The sequence below is a fragment of the Carassius auratus genome, chromosome 1 (genome assembly GCF_003368295.1).
Source record: "Carassius auratus strain Wakin chromosome 1, ASM336829v1, whole genome shotgun sequence".
Taxonomy (NCBI): Eukaryota; Metazoa; Chordata; class Actinopteri; order Cypriniformes; family Cyprinidae; genus Carassius; species Carassius auratus.
The window spans coordinates 16,247,683-16,262,217 of NC_039243.1; the positions used below are offsets into that span (position 1 = coordinate 16,247,683).

General features: G+C 35.7%; 1 protein-coding gene across 3 annotated transcripts; it reads left to right on the forward strand.

The window, feature by feature from the left end:
- Positions 1–443: 443 nt before the first annotated feature.
- Positions 444–13,962, forward strand: adprhl1 (ADP-ribosylhydrolase like 1). 3 transcript variants are annotated; one of them, XM_026255091.1, is made up of 9 exons: positions 453–916; positions 3,552–3,716; positions 4,129–4,254; positions 4,340–4,480; positions 4,579–4,703; positions 8,825–8,957; positions 9,206–9,359; positions 11,545–12,531; positions 12,784–13,962. In XM_026255091.1, exons 1-9 carry the CDS (start codon positions 703–705, stop codon positions 13,706–13,708), a joined length of 2,970 nt encoding a protein of 989 aa, XP_026110876.1. In that variant the 5' UTR covers positions 453–702; the 3' UTR covers positions 13,709–13,962. The 3 variants fall into 3 exon arrangements, with proteins under 3 accessions (XP_026110846.1, XP_026110876.1, XP_026110890.1); XM_026255061.1 differs by having other exon boundaries at positions 444–916; positions 11,545–13,962; XM_026255105.1 differs by lacking the exons at positions 11,545–12,531; positions 12,784–13,962 and having other exon boundaries at positions 581–916; positions 9,206–10,189.
- Positions 13,963–14,535: the final 573 nt, after the last annotated feature.

Below are 14,535 nucleotides of genomic sequence, written 5' to 3' on the forward strand. Positions count from 1 at the left end.
TTGACAGGGTTGTGAAAAGTAGGCTTTACGATTGGAGTCATGTGATAGGAGGAGTTCAGCCGAAAAGAAAGAGCATATCATTACATTCTGATTAGAATAACAAACACTAATAAATAATCACAAAAAACTAGGGTCACCATAATGTCGTGACTGGGAGTTCCTAAATTCCTAAAACATCTGGGTTTTGGCTTTGTTTTCCTATTGTTTCATACTTGCTGATGGTAATGACTGAAAAATAGTTGACCAACAGTGTTGCAGGCATTGAACATAATCAGCCAGTCGTGGTCTGCGAGAAGGCTGATCAACAGAGAACAGTCCAATCAATGCAAATATGTGTACATACAATATAGAATAGACTCCAGCTGGAGTATAAGCTGCATAATTATTCAGTAGATCTTGTGTGTTTGGTGTGTGTGGGACAGTAATGTGCCGCTCTGAGTGTCCTGGAGCAGATGAGTGACCCTCTTACCCTGGTGCCACAGCTGTTGCCTTTTTAGGAGACACCTGATCGCAGCTCAGCACAGCCACACAAAGAGCTGCTGATAACGCCTGGAGCGAGTTCAGATGATGAAACCATGCAGCAGTAAACAGTGGGCAGGGCTTCCAGAGACACACACGTACAGCTGTTGTGTCTGCGCTGAAGAAAGTCACCTCCAGCCGTTGAGGAGCTCAGTCTGATGCTGTAGGATCTCTGACACATTCATGGAAAAGTTCCAGGCTGCTATGGTTCTCGGAGGAGTGGGAGATGCCCTGGGATACCGCAAGGGCCGGTGGGAAATGTGTATCTCAGGGAAACAGATTCAGCAGGAACTGGCCACTCTCGGGGGTCTTGGAGCCTTGAAGCTAGACGCTGATAACTGGCCGCTCAGTGACGGAGTGCTGATGCACATGACCACTGCAGAGGCCCTGATCACTGGTGAGGGAGACCGAAACAAAACTATATACACTAGGCCTTAAAAAGGTTTTTTTTTTTTTTTTTTAAGGAAATTAATCCTTTTACTTATCAAGGATACATTAAGTTTAATCAAAAGCATCAGTAAAGACTTACAATGTCACAAAAGATTAACATTTAAAATAAATGCTTACAAGTTTCTTTCATGATTTTCATATTTATGTCCTTTCTTCTGTTTGTGACAGTATTTAATAATACATATTTTTTAAATATCTTTCTTTAATCCATACAAGTCAAAATTTTGTGATTAAAAAGTCTTAATTCTAAAATAAAATAACATTTTAGAATTTTTTTTTATAATTTTCAATTTCTATGGAATGGAATGGAATGGAAATTATTTTATTTGAAACAGGGACAATGCACAAATAAACATTAAACTTGTTAAACAAGAAAATATGTCTTGGGCCAGGTTATAGCAACAATTGCTAATTTCCACCTGTAGTCCCTGGGCAGGTATGACAAATTAAAAAAAAAAAATAACAATTATAAAATTTCACAGAATTATGGATAAAATGAAGTCATTGAGATTACAGACAAACAAGTTTGTAAATAACAGAACCAGGGAGGCCATCAACCCATCACATAATTATGGCTTAATAGTTAATAATTTTTTAACTTTTGGCATAATTGACTTTTTATCTAAATATGTCAAATAAATGCTATTCTTTTGATCTTTCTAGTCATCAAAGAACGCTGGAAAATGAAATGTATCACGGTTTTCACAAAAATATGACGCAGCACAACAAAATTCAACAGTGAAAATGATCAGAAACGTTTCTTGAGAAGCAAATCAGCATATAAGAATGATTTCTGAAGGATCATGCTAAAATTCAGCTTAGATCACAGGAATAAATTATTTTTTTTATATATTAATTTACAAAAGAGTTATTTTAATTTGTTATAATATTATATTTTTGTTTACTGTATTTTTGATCGAGTAAATGCAGCCTTGGTGAGCAGAAGAGACTTCTTTCAAAAACGTACAAATGCCAAACCTTTTAACCGGATAAGTAAAAAACATTACAAAATGTTTTGCCTTAATTCTGTGAAACTTTCCATTCTCATTTCAGAACACTATGTGAATGTATTTGTTCCATATCTATAAATGTAACACTTAAGTCCATGTGTAAGCTCTTTCCGCTTGTGTTTGCTCTCAGAATAGGGATGAATCCATGTAAATCCCTCTTCTGGCCACAGCGACCCTCACTAACTCCCTCTGAAATGTGAATTGATGATAATACAGCAATCTTTCCTCACACAGACATGACTCGGATGCTTTCCTCCACATGACTCACACACACAGCCTGATAACGAACCCAGAATAGAGCTGCGGGTCACGGCGATCCGTTTGCATCCGTGACACACGCTAATCTCTGGGAGCGTCGTAAATAACATGAGCTTTAGTGAGGTCCAAGAGAGCTGTAATCCAGCAGTACCACCAAACCGCTTCATTCCCGGCACAGTAGACCCGAAATAGACCCTAATAGTGACCACGGTCCTCACCGCAGACAACACTGGCTCATGCTGCTCGAACGAGCCACTTCACGCTTTGCTGGATTGAGTTCAAAGCTCACGAGGGTCGTGATGACAGTCAGTGGATCACAGTGTCACAGTCTATCCACACACAAATCAAATCAACTTTTTACATCATTTCAACTTTGTCATATTTTGTCAATAATTATCCATTTATAATCTTGTATATCTTATCTCATAATTTTGACTTTGATTTTGTCAGTTATAGCTTTCTATGTAATAACTGCATTTTTTCAAAAGCACTTCTTATCCACATTCCACACGATTTGACATACAAGACAAATACAACTTTTATTAGCTATATATATATCACTTTAAATAAATCTACAAAAAGGCATATTTATGACAAAATATTTTTATCTTATACTTTTATTTTATCTTATATCATTATTTTTATCTTATAACTTTGTTCAAAAGACAATTATGACCTTACAATCATTTTGTCGCAATGTCATAATTTTCTTTTAACTTGCACTTGATTTACTTATTCGTTCCCTTGTTTTACGTAAAGTGATATAATAATTAGTTCCTCTGACCCTCATAAAATATTCATTCTAATTCCTTTCTGCATTCTCATAAATGCACTTACTTAAAAAAAAAAAAGAGAACTAATTACATCGACTTACTTAAAACAAGGGAAATAATTAGTCATGCACGATTTACTTTTTTCTTTTCTTTCTTTTTTTTTTCTGCATGCAATGCCTCTGTAAACTCATCCGCATCGAACACAATTTGACTGCAGAGACAAAAAAACAACCACCGCAAATGAAACAAACTGGAGACTGTATCTTTGTCTCATATTGATTATGTTGAATCTGCAGGATTTACCAAGACTTAATAACAGCTCCTGCTGGTTCATGGACACACAAGCTTTCATCTGGCCTTCATCTGTTTGCTTTCGAAGCCCCAGAGGAGCACTAATGCCCTCAGAATGCCTAACATCCACCTCACATAAACACTCTAATCAGCTGCGGTTAATCACGGCTAAATTAGTCCTGACACATGACTGCTCCTGTGGATGCCACACATGCTCAAAGCGCCTGAGGATCTGATCATGTCTCATTAGATTACTGGTGTCTGGAGGATCTGTATCGGGAGCTGGTGCGGCTCTATGTGGAGGCCATGGTTCGTCTGCAGGGCCGAGTTCCAGAGCCCAGTACTGTGGAGGGATGCGTCAACCTCAAGCCACACAACTTCCTGTTAGCCTGGCACACACCATTCAATGAGAAAGGTACAGATGGGACACACACACTCTCACTGTGAATCACACTGAGGAACTGAATGGGGTAATTCATTCAGTAGGTTTGAATGTGAATTGCACTGGCCACAACATTTTGGATTTTAATTCTGAGTTGTTACAGTCATGTTGCAATTCTGTTTGCTTCCTCAATTCAAAATCTGAAATCGATTTCAAATTCAAAGACATTCCCGATTCAGTTCTGAATGGAGCTCAATCTGCTGGACTGAAATATGGTAAAATGTGCTAAACTTATGATCATGTTAAACAAAAACACTGAAACAACGCAAAAGCAAGGGGCGGAATTGTGTAGAACTGCAGGAACGAGCGGTATTCCAGTTCTGATCTGTGATCAGTTAATGACAGAAACACTCAGTTAATGATCTGCATGTTGTTGTACATGCAGGTTCTGGTCACGGAGCTGCGACTAAAGCCATGTGTGTGGGTATGCGCTACTGGCAGCCCGAGCGGCTGGACAATCTGGTGGAAGTGAGCATAGAGACGGGCCGAATGACCCACAATCACCCCATAGGTGCCTCATCTGCTCCTGCTTCATCATATGAACATCCATCTGTTCTCAGTCAGTCTTTTACTGATGTGTCTTGTTCTGTGTGCAGGGTTCCTGGGCTCTCTGTGTACGGCTCTCTTCGCCTCATATGCCATCCAGGGTAGACCGCTGGTCAGCTGGGGTCGTGACCTCATGACGGTCATTCCCAAAGCGGAGGAATACTGCAGGAAAACCATCCGACATATGGCAGGTGAGTAGATCAGAGGTTTATAAATGTAATAAACATCTGAAAAAAAAAAGAACAAAAGGACAGAAAGTCTTGACAATGCATTTGCCTCTGTGGTCTAGAATATCAGGAGAAGTGGTTTTACTTTGAGGCCAAATGGCAGTTTTATCTGGAGGAGAGAGGAATAGAAGATGGTCAAAGTAAACCGATACTCCCTGACCGATATGATGTTGAAGAGACAGACAAGGTAAAACATACACAGACAGACACATTTATCACACCACAGTCCTTTGGATTAATCACATTAACTAATCTCACCAAACAGACAGACACAAGTCACAATCACAAATTTTCAGTTTTAATTTGATTTTTTTTGTCATAATTATGACCCCCCCAAAAAATTTTATCATGTATTTTGACTTTATTTTATGACTTAGTATTCCAAAACTCCAATTTTTTATATCATAATTGTGCCATTTTATTCTCGTTATTTAGATTTTGTTTCATAGTGGTGACAATTTAACTCTTAATTTATCTTCTCATATTCTGACTTTATCTTGTAATTATAACTTAGTATTTCAAAATCATTTTGACTTTTTACCTGATAAGTATCTTTTAGCTGTGACTTAGTATCTTACCATTCTGACTTTATGATAATAATTACTTTTTATCTAATAATTTCATAATTGGGACTTTCTCAAATTTTTACTTTATCTTATCATTTTGACTTAGCATCTCAAAATTATATTATATATAATTAATATACATAATTATCACTTTTTTAAACATTTTTAACTATGAAACAATAAAAGATAAAATTGTAAAAGATTATTGTTTAAGCTACATGAATATAAAAATGCCTGTATCAGAATTAGGCTACCTATTTATTCATGCACAAGCAGCTCTGTTTCATCTCTGGAGGCGTGTTCTGTCTTTGCGCTCACAAATTCCGCCTTGCAAATAGCGAATCCGCCATGGCATAAGCGCAGCTGCCTCTTAAAGGGAATGGGAGATGTCACTCTGATTGGTTTATTGTACGTTCCGCCCAGAAAACATCAATTACTAATGAAGAGAATAGGGACAACCCGTTCAGACCATGCACCCGGGCACGCTGACCATTTTCCTGTCGTTAAACTAGCAAAAGTGGATTTGGACCTGCGCTTTAGACCATTCCCTTAGATTGTTAAAATAGAGCCCTTTAGCTTATAATTATGACTTATCTCATAACTTCAACTTTGTCATAATTGACTAGTTCTATCATAATTTCTAAACTTAAGAGAGCTCACTCCTTCTACTGGAAAAGTCACTCATCATGAGTACTTGTGCTCACGGTGATCTGGGCCTGTATTCACAAAACATCTTAAGGCTAAAAGTAGCTCATAACTCGCCGACGTAGGAGAAAATCTTAAAAATAATGGCTGTGTCAATCCTAAATTTAGGAATCCTAAATTTTTGCTCTAAGACTGTTTCACAAAGCGTTATAGCTCGAAAACTAGCTCTAAAATCTGTGAAGGGTTAAGAGTAGTGAATAGGAGTCCTAAGTCACTAAGATCAAACCACAAACTATCCTAAAATGGCTGTTGCCCGCGATTTGTCTCTGAATGTAAACAATTTAGAAACATTTGATGATAATGACCTTTCAAAAAGGTATTACCTTGGTTTTGGAGGTTATCCCAACTCTAAATTTTCCTTTGATTATATCCTTGTTTTCATTAACCAGTTGGGCAAGAAGTAACAGCTGTTCTTATGTCCGTTTTTTTTTTTTTTTTTTTTTTATGTTTGCATGTATTACTATCAGCCATGATTATTCTACTCTGTTTATTAAAAGGCTGTTTATATACATATTCACTAACTGTTTACGAGAAGCAGACATGTAAGAGGCTGACAATTAGATGGACATATACTTGTTTAATTAGTGACACTTAGCCTGCATTTTGAAATCTTTATTTGAATGTGGCAACATTTTTATTTTTAAATCTTTGTACATGGCAACATCTGCTCTACAATATTTCCATGAATAAATCTCTCTCAGAGAATATCAGCCAATCACTGTGTGCATAGTTAGTAAGCACGCTGACATCATCCAAAGCAACGAGGTCAACCCCGCCCTTTCTCTAAGACTTCTCTTCATTCCTTAGTACAAGTTTATCTCAGCAGCTTTATTTTTATTTATTTTTAGTATTAGTTTTTTTGGGAGGTGGTGGCCCATTTTATTTATTTATTTTTATTTTTTTATTTATTTATTTTTTTTATTGCAAGTTAAAACATTGTATCTTATACAAGGTAAAATATCAATGTCATATATACACATACAGAAGACAGAGAAACATACAAAACCGCCCAAAAAACAAAGAATAAAACACTAGATATAAATATCAATATAGTGATATATGCAGGTACATTGGTAAGTTTAAACAATGAGAAATTTTAGTGATGTAGATAGAGACAATTTAGGAAAATCATAATAATTGTGACAGTGTTGTAGTAAAAGTAGTATACATACTACTATTAATAATAATAATTAAAACAAAAATAATAATAATAGTAGTAACAATAGTAGTGGTAATAGTGGTAATACTAATATACATGATAAGAATAGTAACGGTGGTAGTAGTGGCAGTACTGTAATTATAATAATAATACTAATACCATAATTTAGGACATTATTCTCTATGCCTGGGGGCCATTCTACTACTGCCAGCGAGCACAACCAAAAGACCTCTCCAACAAAGACACCTCCCTCGGATTCACCGATCCACCTGGCTCCCCCCATCACCCAACCCCATCAGTTAAGCTTCTATGTTTTGCTGGGTCTTCCTCAGTAAAATATGCTATGGCACCATTACAGGCACCTCCAGACCCGGCTCCCCTAGTCTGGTTGTGACCTGACAGGACCAAAGTCCATTTATTTTTTATTTTTTTCCTTTTAGGTAATCTATGGCTTGGACCCTAGCGTGCACTGGTTAGCTCCCTAGCCAGAGACACCACATCCAGCACAGATATCCGTCTAACACATTTATTTTGCATAGCAGAAGCCTAGAATTGGGACAAAGGCGGTAAAAATGAGAGGCCAGAAAATCCATGAATCGGGTTACTAATGAATATGCCGACAGGACGTGCTAGTCATACCCACCGACAGCACCCAGAATATTTGCCTGACCCAGATTAAAGAAAATAATACAAATGGTTTTATAATATCAATACAAATATCATCGTCCCTACTACCATCCTTACCAACAACAACAATAAATAATAATAATATGCAGCTTTTACATGTAAAACAAATAATATAGCTTATAGATCACAATATAAACACTTACAGGTATATGTATACACGATTGATGTCTTTAATAATACTCAGAGATTATTTATTATAGAAATAATTTGTAATTATGCATATTGCACTTCTTTATTATTAATCCATTTAGTATACCCAAGATTTAAGTTGAGACATCGACTACCTAGCTAGTTTTAATCAATATTTAAGGGTGAGAGCAATGAACTGAAAATTTGATTAAATTTGTATAGATGATTTTTATTTGCTAACGTTTGCTTCTCTTTAATAATGTGATCCCTTAATAGATGTAGCCATTGTGTTATTGATATTTGGTATTTATTTTTCCAATTGAGTAGTATTGTTTATAGCAAAGGTTTTGAATGTTCAAGGGGAGGGTTAATTTGATATGTGTCACCTAAAAGACATAATAATGGGAGTGCATTAATTGTAATTTTAAAGAAATTGGATAGTTTATTAGCGACATTTATCCAGAACTGATGAACTGGAGGGCATAGCCAGAATGCATGAAAGAAAGTGTCTGGTGTATTTACACTGCAGTTAGAGCATCTATCAGAAGTTACTAGTCCCATTTAAAACATCTTACGCTGTGTTATGCGTGTTCTGTGTATAATTTTATTCTGAATTAACTGGATGTTTCTACAAATTGTTTTCCAAAATTCATCGTTTGTGTTGATATTGAGATCTTTTTCCCATTGTTTAACTGGTGCTACTATTTTAGAGTCTATAGATGATATTAGGGTGTATAATTTTTTCATCAGTGTTTTTGATGAATTACTAATTGTGGTGATATGTTTTAGAATTGGGGGAGGTTGTGCAATGTCTTTGTTTCCAATTGTGGTTTTAAAAGAATTCCTGATTTGTAAGTAATAGTAATACTGTTCTTTTCCTAAGTAAAATTTCTGTCTTAGTTCTATAAATGTAGCGAAGGCGTTGCCAGTCTCAGCAGCTTTATGAATAGTTTTTAAGAGAAAACTCTTTTACTGTTATATAGCAGAACTCTTAGTGGTAAGAAAAATGTTTTGTGAATACAGGCCCTGATCAATACATCTCAGTCATGTATGTGTGTTTAGATGTACAAGCGCTGGAGTTCAGAGGGCTGTCCCGGACGCAGGGGTCACGATGCACCTATGATTGCGTACGACGCTCTGCTGGCAGCTGGATCCAGCTGGGAGGAGCTGTGCAAACGGGCCATGTTTCACGGAGGTCAGGAACCATTCAGAAACACATGGATCACAGCAGAAACATCAGCTGCTCAGTTTGTACTTGGGACAGAATCAGTTTAAAAAGATATTAATTCACTTTATTTTTTTAAGAGATTGGTTCAGTTGATCCAGAGTTTGTTTGTGTATAAAACATCAGTCGTTTAATCAGAAGCCTTTAGTTTTTATGTGGATTCACTGTGTGTGTGTGTTTGACAGTCAGATTGTGTGCCACTGTGAATGTTTGTTCAGGTGAGAGCAGTGCGACGGGTTTGATCGCCGGCTGTCTTTACGGGCTGCTCTACGGGATCGACCAGGTTCCCGCTGGACTTTATCAGGATTTGGACAAAAGACAAAAACTGGAAGAACTGGGAGGACGATTATACCGAGCCGCGGCAGTAGAGAAGTAAAGCTGATGTCTGTGCCACCACTTTTATTAACAAACCTTCGAGTTAATCCCACATTTCAATGGACTCAGGCAATTTAGTTATCTTAAACCTGTAGCATTTGGAAAATATACAAAAATAATAAGAGTGCTATTTCTGCAAGAGATTATACGTGAACATTTGAAAAGAATTATGAATTGGGACATCAATATATTCGGTTACACTTTACATCAAGGTTCTATTAGTAAATGTTATTTAATGAATTCACTGTGAGCATGTCTCAGAAATTATACATTTTAAAATAAGTTAATAAAAATAAATAAAACTGTTCATTGTTAGTTCATGTTATCTCAGGTCCATTAAATATTAACAGATGAAACATTTTATTTAAATTATGTATTAGTACAAAAATATCGATGTAGGATTTATTCATTTTTTAATTGAAGTTAATAAATTTCCTAAATAAATGCAAAGAAATGGCAAGTAAAACATTGAGTAGAAGTATAAAGACTGAACTATATAAAACTATAAAATGTACTTCAGTAACTACAGCCTCTGTTTTATTTACAACTTTGAAAAATAATTTTCTACACCGTGAATACTGAAATTAAAATGAACTAGGATTAGTTCATGCTTTAAAAGTATTTTCTAGTTCATGTTCTAGTTGTTAGTTCATGTTAACTAATGTAGTTAACTAATGTTAACAAATGGAACTATTGTGAAGTGTTATCAGATATATTGTGAATATGAATAACCTTATATGTGACTGACACAAGGTGGCACCAAACTCTTAACTGTGCTGTAACTCATGTTTACCTAGTAAATAAAAAGCTCTTTGAGTATTACCATCCTTCAATATTATCAGCTGGCTGCTTCAACATCATTACTCTAATAAAAATAATGTTATCAGTTTTTCAGCATGTTTAGCACATTAAATATTTATCATAATATCAGTTTAAAAAAATCTACCAGACTTTTGTGATGTTTTTGTAGTAACAATGAAGTGACACATGAAGTCACATGACATGAAGTCACTATATATTATGAAAACGGCACTGAGTCTATTTAGCCAATCAGACATGCTCTGTGTCTGTCAATCATGTTTTCTGACACTGGGTTGGCTGTTATATCTATGGAAGGTGGGGTTTAGGAGAAAGGGGGTGTGGTCAAAGTGATGTTCGATGTCTACACTCACAGAGTTCTCTTAACTTGAACACTTATTGACGGATTAAAGATTTATCTTAAGTCTTTTTTATGATCTCTTCAGTGACTCTTATGTACTTGAAATATTTTCCCTATAGAATCTTAAAGACTTTTAACTAACTGTGGTAATAATTCTGGATAACGTCTATTTCCTGATCTCTCTCCTTTTTTTTCTTCCTATTAGGAGTGCAAAAACATTCAACATAGGGTGAACACAACAACAAAAAACAAAAACAACAATGATAGTAACAGTAATGAAAAATAAGCAGAAATGACAAATGGGTAGAAGTAGAAGTATTTAAATAGTAATAGCATGTATAATAATAATGATAATAATATTTTGTGAGGACGGCAACAGTAATAACAATAACAGTGGTGATACTAATGTTAAATGATGGTGATAATATTTTGTGTGGACGGAAATAGTAATATCAATAATAATTATAATAATAATAAAATGTATATCAGAAATAATAGCAACAATAATAACAGCAATAATAATAATAACAATAGTAATACTAAATATGGTTATGATGATAATATTTTGTATCGACAGCAATCGTAATATCATTAATAATATAATAACACTAATAACAATAAAAATAATAACAATATTAATAATAAATGATAAAGATGGCGATGATGATAATATTTTGCATTGACGGCAACAGTAATATCAATAATAATAACAGTAATAATAATAATAATAATGATAAAATGAAAATAGAAATAGTAGTAATGAAATAATGAAATAATGGCACATAACTAACATATACCACACCTCTCCTAGGCTGTGTGTCAGTGTTTTTTTGTTTTGTTTTTTTTCTTCTCATTCATAGTACAGTTATTATTTGTATGTATGCCTAAGCTGAGGTGATCTCACTGCATAACTAGTCATAAACTCTTCCATTTGGCTGGTTCACTCTTATTCTGTACAGAAGAAGTCACATATAAGTTCTGTCACTCCTTTCTGAGTGCACAGAAAACACTTTTATTCCACAGAGCTCAGAGGGATAAGCAGCAGCTCTCCATCATCTCAACCCTGGATCGGCGAGCCATGAAACAGCTGATCCTGGATTGCGCAACACATCCGGAGGTCAGGACCATTCTGGAGAATCTTCTGCTTTACCAAAACCAAGACCTTCCAAACTCTCCGTCAGCAACCTTAGGAAGAGCCGGTCCACGTCTAACTGCCTTCCAGCTGCTCAGATCTAAGTTTCTGAGGAGTGTGCCGAAGCCAGCACTCACCCGCAGACGAGAGGTGGGCTCTCTGAACACAAAACAGTGGCATATTAAAGACACAAGCAGACTGAGAGCTGATTCAAGACCCGGGATGAAGAGAAAAACCTCCAAAGTTCAGAACATGCTGGAGAGATTTACAGCAGCAGAGAGCAACACCATAAAGAAACCACAAACCAACAGACGGACAGGCAGAATCATGTTTAGCAGTTTAATCAAGAGATTTGAGACTCTAGTGACGGAGCACAGCAGAAATGATTTGACACACAAGATCAAGAGACACAAGAATGAATCAACTGTTACACAGGAAACACTAAAACAACACAAGAACAAACCAACTGATTCACAAGAAGTATTAAAGCAACACAAGAACAAATCAACCAATACACAAGAAGAACTAAATCCATACAAAAACAAATCTACTGATTCACAAGAAACAATAAAGCAATATGAGAATAAGTCAATTGATTCACTAGTACTAAAGCAACAAAAGAATGAATCAATTGATTCACAAGATCCACAAAAGCAACACCCGAACAAATCTATTGATTCACAAGATACACTAAAGCAACAAAACAATGAATCAACTGATTTACAAGAAAGACTAACGCAACAGAAGAGCAAATCAAATGATGTACAAGAACCACTAGAGCATCAAGAGAATAAATCAACTGATTCACAAGAAGCACTAAAGCAACACATGAACAAACCAACTGATTCACAAGAAGCACTAAAGCAACACAAGAACAAATCAAACATTGAACAAGAATCACTACAGGAACACAAGAATGAACCAACCAATTCAAAAGAAGAACTAAAGCAATATGAGAACAAATCAATTGATTCACAGGAAAGATTAAAGCAACTGAAAAATAAATCAAATGATGTGCCAGAAGCACTAAAGCAACACAAGAATGAATTAACTGATTCACAAGAAAGATTAAAGCAACTGAAGAACAAATCAAAGAATGTACAAAAACTACTAGAGCATCGTGAGAATAAATCAACTGATTCACAAGAAGCACTAAAGCAACACAAGAACAAATCAAGCAACGAAAAAGAATCACTACAGGAACACACGAATGAACCAGTGAATTTAAAAGGAGCACTAAAGCAATATGAGAACAAATCAATTGATTCACAAGTACTGAAGCAACACAAGAATGAATCAACCAATTCACAAGAAGGACTAAAGCAACACAAGAATGAATCCATTTTTTTGCAGGAATCACAAATGCAATATGAGAACAAATCAACCGATTCACAAGAGACATTAAAGCAACACAAGTACAACCTATCAGATACACAAAAAGTACTACTTCAACACAAGAATGAACCACCAAATTCACAAGAAGTAATAAATCAGGATGAGAACAAATCAACTGATTCACAAGAACACTGGAATCAAACTACAGGAGCGAGTGACAAAGACTCAGCAGGACAGAAAGAGCTCAGACTTCAGGAGCTGAGTGAGACCTTCAGTCTAGAAATGAAGGATGCATGTGTTTCTGATGCAACTCTGAAAGAGTGTCAAGCTGAGGAAAGATCAGGACATCAGTGTCTCAATGGAGTGTCTCAAAAGATGCATCTGGACTCAGTCGGTTCATCTCCTGAGGTTTGTTTGGACATGAACTCAAAAACAACTCTCAGACAGACTTTAGAGATGAACACACAGATTCTACAGAGACCTGGAGTACTGAAGAACTCAGACGATACAAGTGACCTCATCGTTAGTGCTTCTGATGGGCAGATTTCATCTGAGCTGAAGGTTGTGGAAATGAAGGACCAACAAACAAAGGATGAGAGCGCATGTCATCTTTCAAAAGGAGAAACACCAAAGTATAGGAGTGTGAATTACTGTGACCCTTCAGTGAGACTCACCTACATCCCCAAAACCATCAGATTCACTGACACCTTCAACTTCTGAAGACGTGATTTGATTTGATTTTTTGTGCATGTCAGAATTAACATTATTTATTGCATGTGTCACATCCATCAGATGCAGGTTTAATCACGGTTATGTCAGATCTAATTTATCCACATCATATATTTCATACACTAAACAGTAGCTGTGAGGCTCATGTAGAACAATTTGTTTTTGTTTTCAGATGCTGTTTTTCTGTGGTGTGTGAGTTTGTTTCACAAGATAAAAAAATTAAAAAGGTCATAGTTGTCACATAATTCTGATGTTTTTTTTTCAGTATTACGAGATAAAACCTCAAAAAAATGAATGAATTGTGAGATGCAAGTTTGTTTTTCAATTTTGAATTTCTCACAATTTTGATGTATTTATTTTCCTTTGAATTTTGAGTTTAAATTCTGAATCCTGACATTTCCCAAATCTGAAAGAGAGAGAGAGAAAAAGAGTCAGAATTGTGAGATAAAAAGGTGACACTTAACTTTAAAAAAATAAAATAAAATCATGGCGGAAACAGGATTTCAGTGGTCAAAAAAAGAAGAAAACTAAATAAAAATCTTAAGTGGTTATTTTAGAAAGACAACTACGTGTGCAGCATTGGGATAATAAATTGAACTAACTGTCTTCTGGTGGGTTTATCTGGTTCACAGCTGTGCCAGCAGGAATCACACAAACAACAGACAAAAAATCTATAGAACAGGGTATTCTGTTCTAACCAATTGCATTACTTGAGCACAAGCTTAACAGATTGCATACCCCAGAAAGCAGTCTTGGTAACTTTAGTGACTTTACTGGTGATTGTTCTTCTGCTTCCTTTTGTAAAACTACAAACAAAG